This window comes from Pagrus pagrus, assembly GCF_965226575.1.
Source record: "Pagrus pagrus genome assembly, chromosome: 17".
Classification (NCBI taxonomy): domain Eukaryota; kingdom Metazoa; phylum Chordata; class Actinopteri; order Spariformes; family Sparidae; genus Pagrus; species Pagrus pagrus.
The window spans coordinates 24,843,468-24,868,928 of NC_140201.1; the positions used below are offsets into that span (position 1 = coordinate 24,843,468).

The following is a 25,461-nucleotide window of genomic DNA, read 5'->3' on the forward strand; positions in this document are numbered from 1 at the left end:
GCAGTGGTCTCATTGACATGAATGAGGAGGCTGTGTTTTGTCCAGCTGTGCTCTCATGTCTCTGAATATGGCCTTTGGCTTTTAGAACAGCATGAGTTTATCTGGGCAGGCGTTCTACGAGACAACAGGCATCCTGCCCTGATGTTCTTAAACGGGTATTAGGCCCTAAGTGTGTAAAGAAGTCCCACCATCACACTGCCAGCCCCGGCCTGTGGACACAGAACAAGATGGCTCCTTCTACTCATGTTGCTCGAGCCGAACTCTAGAATTCCTCTGAGCATGAAGCATCTTGACGGTTTCTTCTCATTATTGCTCCTCTGCTCACTGGAGACTTGGGCTGTAACTAACCATTATTTTCATTGAGTTAATCATTAAGTCTATAAAATGTCCCAAAGAAATGTGAAAATTGCTCATCAGAGTTTACCAGATCCCAAACAGAGGTCTTATTCATATTGTTTCTTTTGTCCAACCAACAGTCCGAAACACAAGGACTCTTAAACAGGAAATCCTCACATTTAAGGAGCTGAAGCTGGAACAGCAAATGATTAACATTTTTACTTGATAAATGACTAAAACGATTCATGGATAATCAAAATAGTTTGAAATTATTGTGATAATCGTTGCAGCTCTAGTTCAGACCGACAGCCACTTTGGTTTGTTTGCACAACTATCCCAAGTTTCTTTCTCTGTCTAATCCACATGTTTTGAACCGCGTTTTGTGTCAATGCATAATGACACATTCCATGTTTGACACTCAACTGAACACAAACTGATGCTAGAACCACTGGTACTGCTGCAGCCATGTGCCATTTGACTTCTTGAACTGATGAGTTAGTGATTAGCGTAGATTTACCATACATTCAAACACAGATTGGAAAAGACAAGACACACTACCTGAAAAAATATGTTGTGTTTCTTCATAGAATATTGGTTAATACTATAGTGGTTTTAGGAATACTTAGACTACACATATTTACTGGTTGTAAATGTCCATAATTGGTCACATGCTGCTGTTTATCAGCACTAATAATCATCTGAACAACAATGTGTCAGTGTTAGAAAAGGCAAAACAACAGAACATGTACCAAATGAATTAAAAAATGTAACCAGCCTGAAAAACAGAATACAATTTGCATTTAAAATTAAACTAATGGAAACCTGTGACTAACTGTAATGTTTCCTCTTTAGCCTCTGCTGTTCAAGTCACTTGTCTCAACCGAAACAGTAATAAGAACTGAGGTAAGACTTCACATGAAGTGTATGTGAAGCATCCTATAGGCCCATCGGATCAGAAGGCTTTAATTAATTAGATAATAACCAGAACACTGTATTAAATCTAATCTCAAACTGTATTGAACACCCTATTATAGTCTCCTGTGATTGCATGCACAGTCCTCCTGCATTTGAAACGTGTTATAATGAGTTGAGAGTACCCTAAGAGAACAACTATCCTGACTGGTAGCTCATAACTTCAGTTCAAAAGGAACATTTCCCCAGTCTGCAGCCATGAGCTACAATACTACAATTCAATCACCAGCACCACCCTCCCCCGACCTTGGGGACATTATGTCAACTTAATGTGAACAAAACAGTCCAGTTTTAATTGTTGCATGTCTTCACAAAAGCACAATGGAAATTAAAGCAGCACCTAGACTGAGCTGAGGACATGCATGTGAATGTAAACGCCTCCCATCACTCTGCTATCACTGGAAATGGACAGTGTGGGGCATCTTCAAAATGAAAAGAAAAAAGAAATCCTCCCTCAGCCTCTCTCGTACTGTCAGATATCACCAGTCTGGGATGTTCAGTGGAGTTATTTGCTAGTCGATACTTCTCTGATGTACTTAACTTTATTACAGAGTCCCAGAAGTCCCAAAGGATGATATTGTTTTTATCTTGTTTGCAAAAGATAACTAGCGCAGACAAGAACACCGTGTTATCTAATATCTTGTGAGCACAAGATATAGATCTTGTGCAAACACGATGCCAGATAATATCTGGTGCACACGTCTTTGCACAAGCCATTATCTTGCGTGAACAAAACATTAAATAATATCAAGTTCACACCAGTGATTATCTTACGCATATTAACTTGTACACGCAGGATATTAAATATCTTGTGAGTGCAAGTTTGTGCAAAATATTTTTTTACATCAAAAACAGATAAGCTGCGAGAACAGGACATGGATCACAGCCAGCTTTGCGTGTATTAAACTTTATTTTTCCAGGCCTTGTCATGTCTCAATTTCTACTTTTATAAGTAATTCCTACATTTCCCAGGAAGCCTTTTGACGGCCCAAAGAGAAGGAGAATGACCGTGTTGCGAGAACTAGCTGGCTAACTGTTAGGTGAACAGTGGGGTGTGTGTGAATGCAGCCTTATCACTGATTGAAAACAGAGCACACCACTGAACAAACTAACACTTGTTGATGGGCCTTTTCACAGCGGCTGGGCCCGCCTTGTTCTGAGCAGGAGACAATGCTTTGCTGTGGTTTTAGTCTCTGGCTGCGTTGCAAAACCAGCAAAGTGGAGCAACAGTGGCAGAGTTAATTATGGTTGACACATCGGGAGGGGGAGGGGGAGTCATTATCCCCACTCCTTCCTCCCTCCTTCCCTCCCTTCCTCCCTCCCTCACACTCTGTGAGAGGAAGAGTCTGACAGAAAAGGAGAAGTCGCTGATGCATGGACAGTAATGTAACATTTGCTATGAGAGGTAAGTGATCGATAGGCGTTAAAAGGCTGAAGTTGGCCGGTGAATAAAAACATGCCCAATCTGCATAATAATGTATGTTGTGCAGGTAACTATAATGTGTGGGTGAAGACCGTCTCTGTTTGCAGTACAGATAGACGTACTGTCATTCCTGCAGACAAAATGCCAAACAGGTTATTATATAAACCAGTACAGATGGTTTGTCTCAAACAGCATGCAGAAGACTCATTTTTATATCTACTTTTTCATTTTCAGATTTTTTTTATATTTCATTTTGCAGGTAGATTTTCAATGTCCAGACCTTGAATATACAGTAATAACACACACACACACACACACACACACACACACACACACACACACACACATTTGGCTCAGGCAGGACTGTATCCAGGCTCTTAGAGACACTGAGGCCATGAACCCAAGTCCCCCAGACATGCTCCAACGACATTAATTCATCGAATGGCTGCGACAAACCTATAGACCAAATTCGGCAGTGAGGCAAGACACTGCAGGGTGGTGCAGCAGTGTGTGAGTGTCAGTCCATGGCCCGTGTGTGAGACGTGTTGTGAACATTAACCTCTTGTCTGTTTCAACTTTATCACCACAGCCAGCTGTGTAATTTTTTGGAACCCCCTGCAGCCACCACCACCGCAGCCAAAACGGACTACCCACTTTAAGATGAATGGGATGACCTGTGTTTTTGCCGCAGCGCCAGATTTGGTCTGAATGTAGCCTTAAGGTAACACCTGTTTTATTACATAATCGTGGGGCCACGTCTTCTAGAGGGCCCCAAGTACACTTAGATGATTTAGTCCTAGGAAATAGTAAATCCTTCATTAATTTACGCACGTTGTAGGTTTAAAAGTCGTAAAAGTTTAATCAGCCTATAAATTACATGAACCAGTCGATGTATACCAGTCTGTATACATACTCTTATATACATTATATTTTTATTTTTATGGTTATTTTTCTATTTTATTGTCTTGCTTTATCATCTTTCTCTATCACTCAATCACTTTTGTCCCTCTGCTTCTGACTCCTGAACAGCTAACAGTTGAATTTCCCCAGCGCAGGATCAATAAAGTCTAATCTCATCAGATTTATCTGATCTCTTAAAGTACCCTACATGAAAAGTTTGTAATAGTAGAATGTAGAGAAACGTATATAAACTCTCTCTGCTAAAATCTCCAGAGAAAAAATATTGAGGAGGTGACCTCAGTGCCCTCAAAGGCAGCCATGCCCCTGCCTCAAGGTCCCATATGGCAGGTCCCATATGATTTAGGATTGAGACATGTTACCAGCTGTGGGGAGATGATATGGGAGGTTAAAGTCATTAGAAAGATTACAAATTCATTTTCATATTTTTCTGTCATCGTCAATGAAAATGAAATACAGCTTGTTATAATCCCCCTGCCAAATATCCAGACACTTGTCTCTGGAGAAGCTCAACCCCAGGAGACGTAGCTGCATGCTATGAAAATTCAATGAAAGTTTCACCTTATAACTCTGAACACTTTTCATGGCAACTGGAAACAAATTTTTCATCATTCCTTATGTCACATGAAGAAACAGTTACAGTAGCTGGTTCTAGACCCCCTGCCAAAAATCCAGAAACTTGTCTCTGGAGAAGCTGGAGCCAATCCCAGGAGAGAAAGCTACGTGCTGTGAAAATTTAATAAAAGTGCCACTTTATAACTCTGAACACCTTTCATGGCAACCACTTTGTTTAATGTTTATTTAACCTGCAACACATTTCACATGTCAGGCCACTTTATCAGCCGGTATAATGGCCTTTAAAACTGTCGCTCAGCTCTTGGTTCGCTCTGTTTTAGTGGTGGGTTGTAACTGATTTTATTACATCCAGCAATGAGTAGGCTTAAGCTGCACGAGGTTATACATTGTTTCAGTTGTCACATCAAACCCTCTAAATATCTTACAGAGATGATTCAGCGTCTCAATGTATTTTATAGGCCACGGCTACATCATTTTCCTGAGATAGGCTTAACTGGTTAAAAACTGATTAATGGTGTTGTAAATGTTCTACTTTGAGCAAAATTATAAGAGGCGTTTAAACCTGGCCAAAATATGAGAATTTAGAAGCTAACCATCAATTTCCAACAGTTAACATGAACAAGAACAGAATGTCACACATGCTGCAGAGGTGAAGGTACAGTGTGAAGTACAATGCAGCCTATTTAAAGGGAAGGGAAGGAAGTATTCTCTGTAGGTGCCTTAAAGATCTGAGTAATGTGATGACCTTTGTCTCTAACAGGTTACTGGTCTACACAACTGCTCCTGGCTCATGTTTCCATTCAACACAACACAACTCTATTGTTTTATTGAAGAAACTCTACCCTGACACCTCCATCTCTCTTTGACCTCTCTCTTCAAATCACTCTATAAATGATGTATCTCAGTGACAACGTCAGTCTGCTGCTGGACCAACACTTCCGGCGAGAAGAGGCACGCGTCCAGCGGTCGCTTCAACTTCTTGTTAACCGTTCACGATAATCCCGGAAAGTAGACTGTTGGACCCTGCAAAATAAAAGCGCCAAACCCGAACTCATGACTCGAGCAGCTTTGAAACAGCAGCTTGAGTCATGATGCCAAATGGCATGATGTTCTGTAAATATAATAATTTATAACAACAATAATTTATAACAACAATGATAATAATAGTTATTATTATTATTATTATTATTATTATTATTATTATTATTATTATCAATCATCACTATTATAATAATGATAATAATTATCATTATTATTATTATTGGCAGTAGTAGTAGTAATTGTTGAAGGAAAGATGAAAGTATGACCTCATGATAAGTGGATGACAATGATTGGATCTGATCAATTTTAAGTTGAAGGTCAGGGCGGATCCTTAAGGTTTTCTGCACTTTACCCATCATTTCTTGTCATTTTCTCAGCTTTTGTGCCTGTCTCGTCCGTACTTTGTTGTGATATTTTGTGTTTAAAAACCGTGTGTAGGCCTAGTTCATTCTATAGTGTTTACCTTTTATATCCTTGTTGCTCAGTTGTTTAAGGTTTCACTCTACACCGCTTTTGTACTTTTGGACTGGTCTGACACTTCAGCGGTCCTGCATGCATCAGCCAAGTTAATCTTATCTCCTCTGGTCTTATCTTTTTCATATACTATTGCCATCTCCGCTTTCCTATGCTTTTATTTTTAAGATAATGACCGGAAGTGTAATCCGTCTTCATTGTATGTGTTTTGACACTGGTGCGTCCAGGCGGCGGAGGCACACACACATAGGCTGTGCACACACACAAAGAAAGGTATCAAATACTAAATATTTGTCTTCCAGCGCGTTGTGTTGTAGCAGTTTGTGTAACATGGTTCTGTTAGAGGATGTTGGGCCGACAGTTGTATCCGTGATACCGTCAGAGGATAATGTAGGAGTCGGTCCATCCTGTGACTGGCTGCACTGAGATCAGCTGCATGTCGACGGATATAGCTTTAAAAATGCGAGGAGAACCTTTACGTGAACGGCGTGTTGTATTTGTTTTGGATGTCGTAGTTCGGGTCGAACCCGTCGGAGGTAGTTTGACAGCGCTGTAGCACCACGCCGACTTCTTTAGGTGAAAGTTTCATTCGCCTGGAAATTGTTGAGGTGTAGTGTCGGGGGCTCCCTGCCGACTGCGACATCGCCCCGTCGATGTATTTCTGCTTTTCATGCCGACCCACTCGACCCAGTCAAGAGCAGAGGTCTGCTGTGGTGTGTGTCGCTCCGTGGTGTCGGCCAGAACTAGGCCTTTAGCCGAACTATTTCACCAAATGATTTCCTTTGTCGCAGCCCGACAAGGCTAAAAATAACGCCCGACTGCAAACACTAGCCGAGGTCAGAAATGAGCGTTATGAAAGAGGAAAACGCTCCGCCGATCAGCACGATAAGTTCCTCTGTAGCAGCCAGCAGTGGCGATTTAAACTGATGGACCCAGTTAACTCGGGTCAACGTCTAGTCAAGGCCTGGTGGTTAAAAGGACGGAAGCGCTTATGGAGTCAGTGACTGCACCGTGGGATCCATAGTTACAATCTATAGCCTCGATATGCACCGTTTACGTATGAGGCAAACGGTATGCAAGACTCCTTTAAGAAATTTTACAATTTAAAGTTGTATCGTTCATCAGCATCAGTTTCTAATTGAGAACACGTGACTGGGATTGTATTGGAATTGAAAGGATCCTCTGCTAAATTCGGTGTACAGGTGAACAGCAGACAGCTGTACGTTTCAATTAAACCCATGGGCATTTTTTAGTGGAAAACTACAGTGGGAGTAACTGTACTTGTAGTAAAGTATAAATATACTGGATGCATGCCGAATTTTGGAGTGCAACCTGAAGATTTTTTTTAAAGATCTCAAGTTTTGCACAGGTGTTATCAATTGCACTTAAGCAAGGCTCTACAGTTAAATGTTAGATTATTTTAATGGGGTTAGATGCAGAGTAAACATGTCTGTGGTTTAGCTGTTGCATCTTCCTGAATGGTGTGTTTCTGTTTGTTTCCCAGGCTCGGTATGTCGGATGAAGATTCCCGTGCCAGCACCAGCTCTTCCTCCTCTTCCTCCTCAACTCATCAACAGCAACAGCAGGACGCAAACCCCTCAAAGAAACGAGAAACTAAAGCCAGCATGAGCAAAACCTCCAAACTCCTCTCTACTAGTGCAAAAAGGTGAGCTTACTTATGCCCGGAGTCAGGAAGGTTGTGCAGGAGGGGCCCACGTCCTGATGGCTTGTTCTGTACGTTTTATTTTACACTGGCAGTGAGCAGTTTAAAGTTTTATAGCATCATTTTATCCTAGATGTACTGCCACTTACTCCCTGGGCTGATATTCAATGCCTTTAGGGAGTATTAAACACTTTCCCCACAGCTGAAAACAAGTCGGGAGTTTGTCCTACTTATGTGTGAAGTCCAGGTACAAAGAGAATTCATTAGAGAAGATGGACATTAAAAGACCTCAAGATCACCACTCCCAAACTGAGCTATTCATGTTTTTCTAGTTTCTAACTTAAGAGTTGTGACATTTCAGTAATTGAGAGGTGTGTTTCTTTTCTTTTTATTTTCTGTCAGAAAAAGCCTTTCATGAGTCTTGAAGGTTTGGGTCTGATACAGAGTGAGGTTATTTTACTTGGATTTACAGTATTTGACTTGAGCTTAGCTTTTGATGCATGCCTTTTATTTGCTTTTGCAGAATTCAGAAAGAATTGGCTGACATTACACTGGATCCGCCGCCAAACTGCAGGTAGGTGACTGAATGTGTGGCGTCATTTCATGGAGCACTGTGATGTGTCATTAGAAACACTTGGCTCGTTGACGTGTGTGTGTCAGTGGCGTTTTTTTTTTTTAAACGGGGACATTAAGTCTGTGTTGAGGAAATTAATGCAAGGAGTGCTTCATGTGGGTGTCTTGAATGTGAAGGTTGAAAAGCCCCTCTTCTTCATCTCTATGCCAGAATATAAAAGATATTGCTGCTTCGCTGCCTTGCATGTCAGTTGAAATACAAAAACTTTCAAGGTAATGGTGGTCTGAATATTGGGCCTCATAAATCTAAAAGTGCTTTCTGTTTGCAGGTCTTTAGTGTTCTCAACAAATGATAGACTCAGAGTAGAAGGTTTGTCCTTCAGTATCTATTAAGAAAAATCTCAGATAATAATCCTTTATAGCGCTATTTTCACTTTTAAATGGAATATCATTGTTAGGAACCTGAATGAATGATTTATTGGTACTCCGGATATGTTGTTGGTGTCAAATACTGAAGGCTGACATCGATATGTCTGGTCGCAGTTGCATTCTGTTTCACTTCTTTTGAGAGAGAGTTCCTGATTTTCATTGGATTCAACTTTAGAAGAGTTGTTGAAATCATTTAAAGTTCCCTCTGTAGTCAAAACATTTTTGGCTGGACCACAACAGCGGGGCCAGCCCTACAAACGCGTTCGTCCGTGACTGAGTGAGCGATGAGGTTACGGGATTGGTCGAGGCAGTGGAGTAGCATTTGCTCATTGGCCAGTGGCATTTCAGAATAGACCAGTGCAGATGTTTATTACATCAGTGGGGGCCGTTTCCCACCCAGCTGTAAATGCACGTAGCTCACAGTGCCGATGCCCTCCCCTCCCCTCCCCACACACACAAGTGTTGCTTGGAAGAAAGGAGAAGGAGGTGGAAGATGATGCTTTATTAAACCTTCATGGAGAAGCATACTGTACAAGAGTTGTCGGGAGCTGTTTATTAAAACACTGTTAGAAGTTGGCACCCCACCTCGGTGTGGGAAACAGAGAGAGACAGAGCAGCAGTGGTCAGTAGAGCTACAGAGTGAACGGAGACAGCGAGTGGTGGCATCTCGAAAAAGCAGTTAATTAGAGAAATAAAACATTATTTTGTGATTGTCTCACAGCTGTTGTAAAGCAAAATCAATGCATCAATGCTGGTGTTTATGGTGCGCTCCTACATTCAGTCAGAAATGGTTGTTCAGAAATTCACAGTTCCAGTTTCAGAGCGTTCGGAGCATGGCGGATATTTTCACTCGTAATTAATATTTAATGTTCAAATAGACATTGAAATGTGTGACTCAGAAAGGGGAATAGTTGGAAAACGGTAAATTGTTATTACATTCTAGGTACAGATTAATTCCCCTTGATTTGATTAACTCATGCATGTCATTCCTTAGTTAGCTGTTTTTTGCCCATGAGCATTTAACATCCAGGAGTTCATATCATAAACTCTACCACAGACTGACCCAGTAACAAGTTGGCCACATTTTTGCACCTTGAGCCGACACATTCCAGCCACATTCTAGGTTTTGACCCTGTCTTGTTATCTTCTTGTTCCCCCAGTTGAAAGTTTGAGCTTCACTTTGTAGAATGATGTGCAGAGTTTGACACTAGAAGGCTGTTTTCATATTAATTGCTCATAGTTTTCTCTGTGCTCACCCTATTACAAGGCATTGTACCAGGATTCTTAATATTTACGGACCGCAGTCCACCTCTGAACCGACAGTGCAGTATAAATACGTGTATTGTTTCACCCCTATTATTGACATATTCAGGCCCAGGTTGAATGCCTGGAAAACATATCTTCAATCTATGAAAATGCTTTTTTGTTTGCCAAATTTTGTCTGCTTGGCCTTTCTTTGGAACAGGCCCGGCAGGTTTAGACGCGTGTCCTGAAAATGAATTATCACCATGTGTTACACTTGTTGGAGCTACTTGCATAATACATCTGAAACAGCTATATCTCTGTGTTTGTTATGTATATATGGGTGGGATGAATAGTGTTATGTCACTGAAATGAAGCTGTTGCAATGTTGTGTTGACACATCAAGATCCAGTACAGAGCCAGGAGTAGGAGAGAAGTGTAAGGTGTAAGAGGAAGCAAAGAAAAACAGGTTTAATACAGTTTGACACAGTTGAGGTACCTTAAGGTGATGACAGGTCTGTTGCTGACTGTATGCAGTGAAGCCGGTGAGGTGCGTGTCTGCACTGCAGGTCATGATGCGAGACCATAAAGGCGAGCTGATTGCATGGCAGCGATTTCAAAACCACGAGTTACGCAGCAGAGACCCAAAACAAGCATTTAGAGCTGAACCCTGGCCGCTCAGGAGCTGCTTCATTCAACGCTCTCATAAACCTTAATGTTAGCAGCATCTGCACTGTAGCTTTGCCCCAAAACCGCTGATGGCATCAATGATCTTTTTACACTGCGGCCTGATTTGATGAATGCAGGATTGTTGACTTAAAGTTCTGTTTTTTACAAGGGGAAACCGTTTATGTGATGGTACGAGGTACAAGGTACAATGTAAATGTATCTGTCATTTTTTATTTTCTTGAGTCCTGCTACATCTATTTTATGGAGTGTTGAGTGTTGTTGAGGATGAGTTCAGGAGTCTCACAGCCTGGGGAATGAAGCTCGTAGTCTGGTGGTATGGCAGCGGATACTTCTGTATTTTCTGCCAGACGACGGTGGAGTGAACAGACTGTGGCTGGGGTGGATGTGATATTGTGATTATGATATTAATCAGACTGAAATTGCTGAACCACAGATGTACCAAGAGGCAGGTTTCTCTTACATTAGATAAAGAATAGTTGGTTACCACCCAGATTTGGCTTAAAAACCTTTAACTGTGTCTTGATAGAACAGAATGACATTTGACCTGTGATCCCTCATTTTTATTTATGGATGTAAATGAGAGGTATACAAGACAGTGGTGATGGTCTGAGCTGTGTTACAGGGCTCTGACGCACCAGGCTGACAGTTGGCCGTCGGTTAATGTTGGGCCGTTGGTGAGTGTCCGTGGCCCTATTTTTTGCTGTGTGTCCTGCACTGTTGGCAGTAGTCAGCCTTTGTCAGTGGCTTTTTCGGCCAACTGAGCTTGTAGAATTGGCAGCAGAGCCCATCAGTGACGGAAGTCACTCTGATTGATTGAAGCAAGCAGTCGCGACAAGAAAAACAAAAAAGAAAGGGAAAGCACCTTGAGCCTGAGGCTGTAGTATCCATTATTTCACCCATTTAGTATGGTTTCTCCTTATTTTTTGCCTCTTCATCGGTACCATTTGCAACTGTTCTTTGGATATGTTCTTGATTAGAAGTGGCTATAGTGGCGAGAGTAGTGAGAAAATGAAACACTATTTTATCATAACAACACCCCTTTTGAAAGACTTATTCAGCCTACCTGCATCTGTTGGTATGGAGAGTTATTTAAGCCGAGTCATTTTCCCCCTCTGCTGTAGTCCTCGCGGTGTGTTCAAGTGCAGCTTTAACAGTCGGCTTTTGTCTATGCTAGTTCTTGGCCAGTTTGACGTGTCTGGGCCCCAGTTTCCAAGTTGATTTCAGTCAGTGGTGACGTACAAATCGTGGCACAAGTCTTCATAAACAATCAGCAGGTCTTTCTTATGTTTGTTTCTATAATGATGACCTGTGAAATGACACTGCGTTTGAACATGTAAAGCATCTAAAGCCGTTCATGTTTTGCATACCTGAGATCAAAGCCTGTCAGTGCATAGGCACACACCTTAACAATTAAATAGACAAGGTGTGTGTCTATGCAGGACCTGTCTGTCACCTGCTTACATATTTGGTAATGTCCTGTAAGTCCAAACTTGAGAATTAGGCTGGAACAAATGTACTTTTTCCTCCTTTTTAAGTAACATACACTGCAAATGACTGAATGTTTTTCTGTTATCAAGAAATGACTGAGCTCTTTTTTTAAATGAAACATTTGTAGGATGGGCTGTGGCTGACTACCACAGACAGGGAGGGAAGTCAAAGTATTAACATATTGTCTTTTGTTTGTTACATTTTGGTAAATGTCAGTGTTGTCCTCGTTGTGAGTGGGCTGACAGAGATCTGCGTCTTCAGGCATCTCTGTGTCTTTGTACAGTGACTGTTAAAGAGACAATCTTCTCACCTTGCCCAATAAACTAAAGAAGGAAATGCTTCAGAGTTGAGATAAATGTCTCCAAACATGCGTGATGTGACCACACCCTGAGTTATTTATCTCTCTATTTCACCACCAGCGTGGAGACGTGCCTCATGTCCTCATCTTGTCCTGTTTCACTTGGTTGAAAAACCCTCCGTTCGGCCCGACGTGCAGGAAGGGGATCTTTACTGGATTTTGGTTCTCTCTGCTTCATTTAGCACATAATCTGCTCATTAGGGTATGAATGGAGCTGGCCAGCTACGCCTTGCAGATGCTCTTTAATGGATTACACATCGATGAGTCAGTTGGTTGTCGTCTCATTTCTCTCGAGGTTGTTTCGGGCCCCCTCGCTCTTAAAGTGGACACTGACTGATGAAGAAAAGTCTTGTCCTGACTACTTTCCATTATCATCAGCGCCTCTGTCGCAGCAAACTTTGTTTTATGAGCACTATAAGGCAGTCTTTCATCTGTCATTTATCAAAATCTAATTATGCTGCACACAGGGAATGCCGAGCAGGCCCTCTTTTATTTTTCTACTGCCTCGTTGCCACTCAAGTGTGAACTGCAGACATCACAGGCCTAGCTCGCCCCCTCCCTCCCTGTGTTGCCTTTATTCCCCATGTTATATTCCTTTTTCCTCTTGACCGGCTATTTTATTTATTGCTTGCTTCCTGACTCGCACTTCATTCTCTCTGTCTTTAACTCTGCCTTGTGTTCTCTTTGGCTGTTGTTCACTGTATCTCCTCTTGAGATGTTGCCCTTGGGTGTCAGACAGATTCCTAACATTCCAGGGTCAGCGCTCATGACAGCTAAGTAAAGTTAGACATTGTGTACAGTAGGGTAATTAGTGCTAAATAGGGTTGGACAGACACAGTGGCTTAAAGACTATTATTACATTTAGCTTAAACCGTTGGGAAATTTTGATTTCTTTTGTGCCTTTTTAGGCTTTCCTGATCATGAAGCTCAAGAACTGCCGTGCGTGTGTGCGTGTGTGTGTGCGTGAGCTGCATGTGATCCCTCTGTTCAGTCGCTGCTGTTAGCAGCAGTCTCTCCCCACACACCTTTGCAGCGTGTTATCAGCTTGCATGTTAGAGGCTACTGAGCTTTTCTCAACAGCTTCTTCATATCTATAAAAAGCCTCGTCCCTGGAGAGGAAGTGGCTGGCCTGCACACCGTTGTTACTTCGGAAAGCCCTGAAAGCAGCGCCGAACTGTGAGCTGCTGCTGCTGCTGCTGCTGCTGCTGCTGCTGCTGCAAAGGTGGAAGTTTCCCCTTCTGCTTGCCATGCTTTAGTTGGGCAGCAAGGGGAAGCTACATGTAGGGCTGAGTATCAAACCTCAATACTCATTTTCACGGTATAGTCTGAAATGGGTGTGTAGAACATAACAGATTTATGTTTCTCAAATTTGAATGTACTACAAGGAACTTATACGTGGTTAAGAAACAGTCTAATTTTAATACTGATGTCTTGATTGACCTACACAAGCAGACAAGACCATCAGCGACAAGATTGTCTATTTCTTTTATCATTATAGTCATTCTAAGTACCTGTCACCGGATCGGATAAGTCATAATGTTACGACCAGGGCCTAGGGGAAACCCTGGCGCAACATGAAAATGAGACTCCCCTCTTCCCCTCTTCCCATCTCCCAAGCACCACCAAAGTATTTTTAAAGGTTTTATTTAAAAACACATCTAACACACAAACAGACATGCTGGCAGTCTGGCTGAGAGTGGAGAGAGGAGAGAGGAGAGAGGAGAGCCCACAGGAACTGGGAGGAGCCGGGCCCTTAAACTTCTGGCTCGGAGGCTGGAACCAGTCGGCTCCCTCAGACAGCCTACACTCACACTTAGTCATCATTCACCCAACCAAACACACCTACAGCCAACGGATGAAATCAGAGGAAATTAAAGAAAATACAATAGAAAAGTTAATACGACCTATAGGGTCCTAACACATACAAATAAAGCATTTTTTTATGGTTGAGTGCTGACGATGACTTGAAGAGTCAGCACATTTTTCTTTGTTTCACCCTCGATATCTTTTGTTCACAGGGGCCGCCAGAATTAAAAAATACAAAGTTCCTTGTAGTATCTTGTGGTATCGAAAAAAGTCTACATTTTGTTGTAATATGGAAACTCAGATATGATATTAGAACTAGTAAGCAACAATTTTGATACAGTATATCCAGGCATTTCCTGTAGCGCCTCCACCAGGTCAAAATATCCAGTTGTACACAAGAAACAGCGCCACCCTCAGGCCAGACTTCACATTGTTAGCGCCAGGCTTTTAAGCCAATTTGACATAGTGGCTAAACTGTGTAATTATGGTGGCACGTGATGCATCGGAGCCCAAAAACACTTTTTCTTATAAACTTACACTGTAAAATGGTGAATAAACTTTTTTGAGCGTCACAACCACCAGGAAATGACTCCATTCACTCTCAGAATTTGATCCAATTAGTCCAATAACATTTGGAAAGTGTAACAACTGCACGATTAACTTATTTTGTCCACATTAATGTTAGCGGAGGGCTAAACTAGAAGTTAGCCGCTTGAAAAGTCTCTTGTGCACATGCCCTATGGGCCCAACAATATGGAAGCATTGCGGAAATACCAGTTAATTTTATACCCGGTCCAACTTTTATGGCTTCATGCACTGTTGAGCAAAGGCTGTATTCAGTTCTCAGTATACATCAATGGGTAAAGCTTTAAGAAATATAAAATATCATCAAGGTGGTGTTTATTTCAGCTTTCTCACAGTGTGCAATAATAAACACTGTAGCCAGTAAATGGTGCTGATGGGGCTTTAAACATTAAACTGGCAATAGACAAGTTTTTGCTAACGTATCATTGTGAAGTAAATGCTGATTGCACAGTGTAACAGTTATAAAGTAATGATGCCATATGCATTTATGCATAAACCCTGCCTACACGATGCCATTTTGTATGCCACTGGGCACAAAATCTCCAAGGAAAATGAAGGCTGACTGGCGATCCAGTCAGGCTGGCACCATTTCTATCAGCTTTTACATCAATAAACAATAAACTCGTGTTTTGTTCTGTGTTGTTGGTAGTTGCTTCAGTCAGAATAAACCGAAAGCAATCTTGTCTTTGCGACAGCTGCACCACAATAATACAACTTTGAAACGCTAGAGGGCAGGGAAGCTGTCTGTTTCCATGTTAAATCAATTTTTTATTTCACATGTATGAAAATCTGTCCAATGTATGTCATAACAACTAAATGTTATGAACATCAATTTGATTATTTTATACATTTTCCTGCATTTGACTTTGTATGTATTAATATAAGAATAAGTTTCTTACTGATATTGATTTCATCTGTTTCACTCAGCCTAATAATAAGTACAATCTATTTAAGGACATAGTGTATCAGTGTAGTGATACAAATGCTACCACATGATAGTCACCCTACACCGTCCTCATAAAGCACCGAGAGAACATTTGCAGGCTGATTGCCATTGTATTAAATTGGCGGGGTGGGAGGGGGTGGGGTGTGTGTGTGGTGCCGATGCATGGAGTCTCTTCAGTACTCAAGTGAAGTGGAGTCATTATATTGTCTCAGTCAGGCAGCTTATTACAGTGTTTTTCCTTGTCATCACAATACCATTGCAAGCAGATAGTGATGATTGAAAATGAAGCTCAGTATGTGCTGATGGAAGAGTGTATGTTAAGGTCTACAATGAAGAGATGAGACGCACACTGCAGTGGTTTGAGAGTAAAGACACAAAGTGTTGAGATGGTGGAAAATAGATGCATTGAAACATAAGCGATAACTAGACCATGTTCAGTACAGAGGGAAGAATACTGAGAGACAGAACTGATGCCTGTTGATCTTTCATGATCATTTGTGAGGCTTTCATGTTGAAAGTTGAAAGCATAAAATTTTAAATGTGTTTTGCTGAGAATTCAATATATCTCTTTCCTGTTTGGTTTGAGTTATGTTCTTATCTGGTTAAGAGGTCATGTTATGCTAATTTTCAGGTTCATACTTATATGTGGGGGTCCTAGTAGAGCAGGTGTACATACTTTAATTTTCTAAAAACATTATTTATTTATTATCAGCATCCCTTTTCACACTGTGTCTTGAAGGCTTTGTTAGCATTTTGGCTACAGAGTGAGATATCTCGCCTCTGTTCAATCTTTGGTGAGAGTTACACATGCGCATTACTTAATGGGCAGGATGTAGCCAATCAGAAGCAGAGTAGGGCGGGTCATGCCGAGCAATGTAGTGTGATCTAAAATAACACCACTACAGCAGTAGCAACTGTTCGTCTGCTGACTGACTGATAAAAATATAAATGATTTTACATAGTAACACACATAAGTTACAGAAGCAAAGGCTCGACGCCAAACCAGGCGTTTCAGGCAGTGCAGGAGCAGAGTTTCCTGTGGGAGAGTAATTCTCTTTGGTGTGGACAGGCTTTTTCACTCTGCAGACCTTTTTACATGCACAAAAATGCTTTATAACACAAAGTCAAGGCAAAAACCCAAAAAGCATAATATGACCTCTTTAAAACTGAAAGAAAAAATTCAAATGTATCCATTTTTCTTCTCTTACGATGTGATTACTTGAATTTGATTGGTGCATTATCTCTTAAGGGCAGATATTACTAATGAATGTTAAAATAACATAACTAATAACAACTAATGGGAATCAGCGGTTACGTTAGCAAAATCTAACAACATGATGGCAACAACAAATAACTCTTCTAAAGGGACAGACAGCTTAAAAATACAATATGTAACATTTCTGCACTGAAATGTCTAAAAAGGAACTGACGTTTTGTTATATATTTTGTTGAATTGTGTGCTTTGATTATCCCAAATGTTTCCAACAGAGTTCAAACCCAAGAAAATCCCAATTTTATATAGGTCATGGTACGTTTGGTTGCCTGTTGCTATGACTTCCGGGAGAGAGTCAGAGAGTGAGGAAGGAATTCAGTGAATGAGAATAAATGTAATGTAAATGAATTATTAATCATTCCTGCCTTAGGTCACGTAGATAGATTTTATTGACAATAGTGGTTGCTCAACACTGAAGACAACAACCCCTATGATCCCACACTACTTACATCTTTTCTTTTTTGATCAAGAGACCCGAAGTAGCAGAAATGACATACTGTGTGTTTAAATGGCTGGTAAACAGTGTTGGAGGCAGGATGCCTGTCTCCCACCGGGAGTGTTTCCACATAAACAGTTTGTAAGAAAACAAAAACAAAACTGGTTTATCACTTTTTGAGAAATCTTTATAACATGCACAATAGCTGCAGTCTCCTTAAGCAAAATTCACCATTCAATTTGACTTTAAATGACCTACTTCTGTCCAACTCATTTATTAAATTAGTTTCCTTTCAGTATGAATTCAAACTTTTATGTTATACTCGTGCTGTATTTGTACTGTGTGAAAAGTTGTATATTGAAGCTTTAAGGTCTACATGTTGGCTGCTGCAGACTGATTCTGTGGGCTAACAGAACATATTCACCCATTGTTCTCCTCTGCTGTGCCGCAGGAGTCCGTTTTGAGTAAACCGTCGTGTGTCTGCTTGAAAGGTTAAAAGCTTAGAAAAAATGAAACGGCTGAAATGTCAGCACTCTTCTTGCAGTGCATGTGTACACAGAGGCTGCAGAAGAAGCCCCCCCTGATATTGAAGTGAATGACAACAGTGATAGCATAGCATATTAGTGCCTCACACAAAGCACTGGGCTGCCTTTGTGTGTGTCGGAGGCAGATGGGGAGGAAGCCTGGGCTCTCTCTGTGGCTCCTTCTGTGAATGAGAGACACCTCTGTTGTTGTCAGGCGAAACAAACCTCAGTCTGGTTCATTCACTGAGAAATGATACAATGTCTATTCTCGGCACAGCAGCGGGTCCTGACTGAGGTTTTTGTGGTGTGACCAGTATATTAGCAGGTCGGGGCTCCCCTGTAGGAATGCTGCTTACACAGTGTAATGAACTGCATTCCTTTAAGGTACATGTGGTATTTTTATACCAGGGGATGTTTCTCCTCACTTACTGTCACATCTGGAGAGCACACTGTGGCTTTTCTATTAAATCTGAATATTTATGTCTACACTGAGACTGTCCCAGCAGTCAACATTCATGTACCTGCTAGATCATTGGCGTCATGCCAACACTGGCTCACAATATGTCTAATGTAGTAGTGATGGTAACTGAGAAGATTGCCTTTTTACCGTTTTGTATTTGATTTTCTTACTTTGTATATTTTTGCTAGGAGCTACATATTACTCAGGAGAGTGTTCACTGTGTGGCAAATAGTTAGTGGTAATTTGTATAATTGCAAATGGGTTTGGTAATATTGTAAGGGAAATAATAAGGGAAAGCCCTTCAGGCCTGTTGCTGTAGTATCCATGATTTCACCCATTTTGCATGTTTTCGCCTTATTTATCGCCTTTGCCTCTTCACCAGTGCCATTTGCAAGCTTTTATCAGACATGTTTATGATTAGAAGTTTCTGTATTAGTGAAAGTGGTGTACAAAAAAACCCCACTGCTATACATAACAACAGTTTGTATATCTGCAGCCTTTGCGTTTGTACAGCTTTTTGGCCAAGACACCAGCAATGTGAGGCCTCGCCACTAGTTTATTTGACGTCAGTCTGGTGTGTGTGGGCCTTAACCCTTAATACAGCTCATGACTCTGTCAAAGTCTTATTATTTTATAGCTTCACATTTTTTTTTTGTAGTCAGTTGGAAACAGTACAGTGAGTAATGTGGACTTGAGCTATAGTACACGCTCTATAAATCTGGACTGTTGCGATCGCTGGGCCACTTGTTTAAGGCTGAACTTCAGGTGGCAGTAACAGTAAATGTTTTACATTTAGCAGGAGATGGAAATGATTTAGCTGTCAGACATAGCAGTGATTTGAATCGTCAGCTACGACAAGATTGTGAAAAACATTATTCCTGGCAGTCAGCAGCTTGAAGCCTGGCCTAATATAGAAGTTCAGATTGTGGTACTTTGTCTTTTTGAGGTTCTGTCCCTCTCAGTCGTGACAAAAGAGTAGTAGAGGGTAGGGTGGAGCGTCTGCTTCACAAAGTGAGATTATTGTCTGACATTAACTTCTGCTGTCATCACGCAGAACAGACAGCATACAGGAGCTACTTATTATATCACAAGCACTGTGCAGAGTAACTGCTTATGTGCCCCAAATCTGATGTGTGCACTAGATTATTCTTGGAACTGCTGTGGCTGAATAATGGATTATTTTGTGTTTGTTTAGTTAAAGTATTCAAATTATTGCTATGTCTAAATATATTGCTGTACACACATGCAGTTTTTTGCTCAGACAAGTCTTTTATCTCAATCGACAAACATGCTTTAAGAGCTCCGCTTGTGTAAAAATGAAGTATCAAACTGAAAAGTGAAAGTTTGGAGCGCTTCATCAAGCAGTCAATTATGTAAAAACGTGTCCACCATTAAAGCGCTGACAGAAGCTGCTGTTGACTGACTGTTGAATCAGGCGGCTGTAGTCATCGGCTCTGCCACTCTTCAGCTTCATCTCCACAGGCAAATAATGTCCTGTTGATCTTTTTCTTTTCATCACCTCCCACTCTGTTGGCTTAATGACTCACACAGGCAATTACACTCTATTGTTTTAATGAATTACCAGTAAGATGACATGGAATAGATTTCTGCCTGCAAAGCAATTGAAAGATGGTAATTATAAAGACTTTGTAGTCATTTAGGTCATTTAGCAGATGTTGAGTGACTTAGCTGGTGCAACAGTACAATAAGCCCCAGTACATAGTGTAAGATAAGCCATAACAGAAAGTCAGAATACAGAGGTTAAACCTGAGGGAACAGGTCAGGTGTAAGAAGCTAGGATTTCAAATCTTTTTCAGTCAGTTGAGGTTGAACTGAAAGAATTCAGTGTTCTGAGGAGGCAGAAGGAGAAAGTGAAACATGGATGTCTGAACATTTTGGGAGGCATGCAGGAAGACGTAGGACGATTAAAGCTCTGTTAGGATGAAGGCTGGACTTGTCGGGCTGGGAGGAACTGCATTAATCCAGATGGAAGATGGATTAAGCGTGAGTCGAGTTGGGTTCATCTGCTGTGAGGCTCGACTCACCTGAGACTCCAACGCAAAAAGCTGAGGAAACTTATTGTAAATATTAACAAATGCTGTATTGTGTGTATTTTTCCTGTTGAAGCTGTGCCAAGCTCTCATGAATAATTAATAACATAACCAGGATGAGGGCAAGGTTTCCATAACCTAATGCACAATTTAAGCTGCAGCTGCTGGCACCACGATAAAATGAAAACTTTAAAGGCAGATATACACAAAAGAGACACTGTGAAGAGTGGCTCTGGAGTAGCAGAAGAAGACAGGGACAGAGGCCAAAGTTGTTGTGGGCTTACCAGCAAAATTACAGCTCATAAGCTGCCGTATCAGACTGCAAGATGAGCAGATGTCAACAGAGCTTCTGTGTGAGTTAGCGGTTTTGCAGACAGAGCACGGCTGGTCTTGTGAGAACTGCAGTGGAATCCACAATAACACCTTACCACGCTGCTCTGTTATTGACAGCCACATGGCAATGGTGCAACTGAACTACACATTTGTTGAATGATAAAATTCCCCTGGGGCCCAAAAAGCATTTCTCCCATAAACTGTCATTATAAAAGAGATGTCTGTAAAACTGTTGTCAGGACATCAAGACATCAAGAACTGCAAACAAGGTCGATCATGACTCTTTCAATTATTAATTGTTGATCCATGGAGGTTTTATATTTGTACAATTTCCCTTAAGATGAGAAAATTGATTTTTTTTTTAAAGTCATCACAATGTAAAGTCTATGGACCGAGCAGGAACTTGCAGGCGGGGCCAGCGGGGGAAAATCTACTGCACACTCAATGGGCCGCAGAACCAGGAAGTAAATACGGAAGCCAGAAAACTTTTTAGCCATAGGCACCAGGCGAGCAATTCTCATTGGTTTAAATAGGCGCCATCTTTGCATCTGGTATCTAGCCCTTTTTATAGAAATCTATGGCTCGTAGCACCTAGGGATATGATTGGCTGTTTAAATGAGCAGGGGGGGAGCACACTTGGGATCGGTTTGTTAATTGATTGGCTGTTCGCGTGTCACTAGTAGCACACTCCTTTATCAAGAGGTATGAGGATCTGAAAATCAGTTTCAAGTCTGATTCTGACTTGTGCTTTTCTTTGTGCGTGTGTATCATATTGGTATTGCTTTTAACGTGTACAAATTAATTGTCTATATAGTTTCTGTTTCACGTTTGCTTGCCTTGAAGGGACAAAATATTTTGAATTGGTAAATATTGTAGCTTAAGCTGAATGATTTGGTTTCAATGTTCTGATTGATCTGTTTGATGCATGCACATGATTTGATTCATTGAGCTCACTGGAGTTGGAAATGAATCAAATCACCTGCATGCATCAAACCGATCAATCAGAATATTAAAACCAAATCATTCAGCTAAAGCTACAATAATTACCGATTGTGTTGTTCTGTTCTGTACATGCAACATCTATTGCATGTCTGTCCGTCCTGGAAGAGGGATCCCTCCTCTGTGGCTCTTCCTGAGGTTTCTTCCGTCTTTCTTCTGTGAAAGACACTGTCTTTTTTTGTAGCACTTAAATATTAATCAAGAGTAATGTTTCTCGTGTCCTGACAGCGCTGGTCCTAAAGGAGACAACATCTATGAGTGGAGGTCGACCATCCTGGGCCCTCCAGGCTCCGTCTACGAGGGAGGAGTGTTTTTCCTGGACATCGCCTTCACACCAGACTACCCCTTCAAACCACCCAAGGTGAGTTCTGCATGGTGGTCTGCTTTCAGCAAAGCCTTTTCTTTAACTCATGGCACAGATGGCTCTATTTCAGTTGGCTGTCGTTTTCGTATTTTCCACTAGAGGGCACCCTTGCACTTTGAAATGCAGCTTGATGAAACTAGCAGCTCATACTTCCCATCTAAATTCCTTGGGACTCTCTAATATGTGTTCACTCAGTCCTGATACTTGGAGTTCTCTCATTTTTAAAGGAGCAGCTGTCACAACCAGACTGCATTTAAAAAAAAAAAAAAAAAAGTAGAAATCTTCTCTGAGCTCCATGTTTCCAAACATGGACGCCTCATAAAATAGAACCTGATAGCTTTTCTAAATCATTAGCCACCACTCTTCATTTCAGCATTAATGCAATCTACTGAGCAGCATTTTCAACAGTGATTGCCAATACTAATAATATGTGCACATTCTACAGTGTATATGTGATGGAATATAGCAGTGAAAGTAATAAACAAATTCTGCATAGTGGATTGGATATTTGACTTGATGTTGACTATTCAGATAAGATGTGGAGTGGTACTTAATAAGACAAGAGGCATACAAGAGAAGAAACTATGTGGAATACAGACCCATGTCTTCTCCTGTGTATGTGTGCGTTTTTTCCAGGTGACGTTCCGTACGAGGATCTACCACTGTAACATCAACAGTCAGGGAGTGATCTGTCTGGACATCCTGAAGGACAACTGGAGTCCTGCCCTCACCATCTCCAAGGTCCTTCTGTCCATCTGCTCCCTGCTCACTGACTGCAACCCTGGTGAGAGCTGCAGCACACGCACACCTACTAAATCTGTCAACAGCTAATTAGGCTGTGTCAATATTAAATATGTTTATTGTTTCAGGTGTTTTTAAAAGCATTTAAGTACAACAGATTTGACTTCTAAGAAAGTTGAAAATTGTCTGGAAAAGCACCTATGTTAATGCAGGGCACCATTACTAAAAATAATAATACAATGAATGCACAATTTGGTTGCAGCTCATCTCATTAACTACTCAATACTCATCCTTAAAAGTCTTAGCAACAACTACTATTTCACCATAAGACTCTTAAATAGGCAGCTGCACATGAACGGCAGGACAGTACTTATAGGATTTTATGTTCAGTTCATTAGATCTCCTCCTGACTACAGCTCATATTACAGTCCTTTATCTCCAGATGAAGCTCCCCTGACTGTTTAATGTTCAGACTGCCTGAGGAAAGCCTTTAGTTAATATATATTCTTGAGATTTACTGCAGCACCATGGCTCTTTAAGTTAGTTGAAGGTTCCTTTAATTTAACAGTACATGGCGTGGTGACTTCAACACAAATGCTCTGTAATTACACTGTTGCTATTGAAGGTATTTGACAGATGAAACCATAATGACCCCTGTTGGAAAGGGTTGGACAATGATTATATAAATGTGTCAGTCATCAGGGATTTTGCCGTAATGGTAATGCAGTGGTAGCTATCCCTTTAGTATCTCGTAGTTGTACATTGATAATATTCATGAAAATGAATAAATGAGCAGAACTGACCTAATGAATCCTAGTGCTGGGAGGATGAGGCTCAGGGGGAGGCTCGGGTGAGCGTGAGGCGAGGGGGGATCCGTGAGATGGTTTGGCTGGTGGCTGAGTAGAGTGAGGCTGGGCGGCAGGGTGGAGGAGGCACTGGAACCCAGGGTTGGGCAGGCTCTAGGGATGGTGAAGAGAGGTACACATTAGTCTCAGAAGAAACAGAGTTAATCACAGGAGAGGTTGCTAGCAATAACGCTGAGAGAGAAGCCATCAATACCACGACGTGGAGTGAAAACAATCTGGCAGCCAGTGAAGAGAAGACCAGAGCTTTTGAGCTGGTGCTGATGAGTAGATGGCATTCAGGTGTGTGAGCAGCAGGAGCTCCAGCCAATGATGGAAGCCACACCCAGCCCCTGCAAGGGCACTCAGACACAAAGATCGGCCGATAAATTATTTGGCCAATATAGATATTATGCATCTCAAAACAATTTGATGAATTGCGTTTTATTTTTCATGTATTTGAGTTACTAGGTTAGCCAATAAACACACACATCCCATCTTATTTTACAGCTAAGGTATTTAAGGCCCATAATGACCACCCAGCCACCCACCATCTCCTCCAAGTTAAAGTACTGCACATACTTCAAACTATATGTCATATATACTATATCTTCATTACATGCCCATAAACCACAAAACCTTGCTCTTATGCTGGAATTCTCCCTGGCTGGTTGCTGGTTTTCATTGATTAATTAAAAACAACTTTATTTAGTAATATGGACCTACAGAATAAACTAACATAGATTTCAAAACTCTATTAGTTGATATTGTAGTATTTTTATTAACATGTTTGCAATTAATCAAATTACCAAAAAATAACCAATGCTGAGCCAATCAGGGGCTTGTGGGGGACTGGGGCCACTCGGGCAGCTGCCTGCTTGCCCTGACTGCTAGTATTCAGCCTTGTATATGAATGTTACAATTCACCCATATTAGCAAAGAAACAATGTCTGCAAACCTCAATAATCATTGTAATCCAGAACAAAGAACTGATTGAAGACTGTTGTATTAAGTAACTTAAAGCAACAAAATCTAATTTCCTGAAGAAAGGTGGTGCTTTGAGAGATGACACTCAACAATCAACTATCTTTCTGCAGGAAGTCACATTTGTTGCTTTAAATTTGAATTAAAATGCATTTCGGTATTAATTTTCCTGAAATTGTATGAACGATGGAAAAACTGAAATGTATTCAAGTCTCAAATAATCCAGGAACAAATGTGAAAGTGGAAAGAACAAGCCTCAAGAAACACTGATGTCATGTTGTGTTTATTTGTCCACAGCTGACCCTCTGGTTGGAAGCATCGCCACACAGTACACAACAAACAGACCCGAACACGACAGGATAGCCAAACAGTGGACCAAACGCTATGCCACATAATCACCAGAGGAGCTGCTGGTTGGACGACTTAGGGATACGGGGGCGTCCACTCGGGGGGTGTGGCTCCCAGCGGAGGAGGGAGGCAGGGCAGGTAGAGGGGCGGGTGGATTTTTATCTCGGAATTGAAGTCTTAACTCCTGACATTTTGTTGTTTAATGTATTTTTTAAGTTATCTGCGGCCCAACTATAATCAAATCTGGCAATAATGCATTTAGTGTTTTCTCTTTGAATTTTTTAGCTTGTGCTTGAAGATGGACATTAATACTAAACCGCTAGATGAAATGTGTCACAGCATGAATCCCAGTCAATTATATGAGTGTAAATTCTCACATGTATTTAATTTCCAGTTGGTGTTTGCTTCCCCCTCCAAACCCCTGGTCTTTGAAAAGGTGTTTTACACATGTAGACATGTTTAGATATGGATGGATATTGGTTGTGATTTGTGTTCTGTACTGATAAAAAACTGTTCTGTTTCTCCCTTAAGAATTAAACATGACCAATTGAAGCATCTGACTTTGATCATTTGTCTCCTCAAACAT

At 41.2% G+C, this 25,461-nt stretch overlaps 1 protein-coding gene across 3 annotated transcripts; it reads left to right on the forward strand.

Annotated features, from left to right (window-relative positions):
* Positions 1-5,923: 5,923 nt before the first annotated feature.
* LOC311272929 (ubiquitin-conjugating enzyme E2 E1) lies at positions 5,924-25,427 on the forward strand. Of its 3 annotated transcripts, none has more exons than XM_084379691.1 (6): positions 5,924-6,013; positions 7,245-7,406; positions 7,927-7,977; positions 21,825-21,957; positions 22,597-22,744; positions 24,825-25,427. In XM_084379691.1, the coding sequence occupies exons 2-6, from the start codon at positions 7,252-7,254 to the stop codon at positions 24,920-24,922; spliced, it is 585 nt and encodes a 194-aa protein (XP_084235817.1). In that variant the 5' UTR covers positions 5,924-6,013; positions 7,245-7,251; the 3' UTR covers positions 24,923-25,427. The 3 variants fall into 3 exon arrangements, with proteins under 3 accessions (XP_084235817.1, XP_084235818.1, XP_084235819.1); XM_084379692.1 differs by lacking the exon at positions 5,924-6,013 and adding an exon at positions 6,120-6,811; XM_084379693.1 differs by lacking the exon at positions 5,924-6,013 and adding an exon at positions 6,938-6,959.
* Positions 25,428-25,461: the final 34 nt, after the last annotated feature.

Coding starts and splice junctions, on each gene's coding strand:
- LOC311272929 (XM_084379691.1), top strand. CDS start 7,252: ATGTCGGATGAAGATTCCCGTGCCAGCACCAGCTCTTCCTCCTCTTCC. Junction 21,958..22,596: donor ACCCCTTCAAACCACCCAAG/GTGAGTTCTGCA, acceptor CGTTTTTTCCAG/GTGACGTTCCGTACGAGGAT. Junction 22,745..24,824: donor GCTCACTGACTGCAACCCTG/GTGAGAGCTGCA, acceptor ATTTGTCCACAG/CTGACCCTCTGGTTGGAAGC.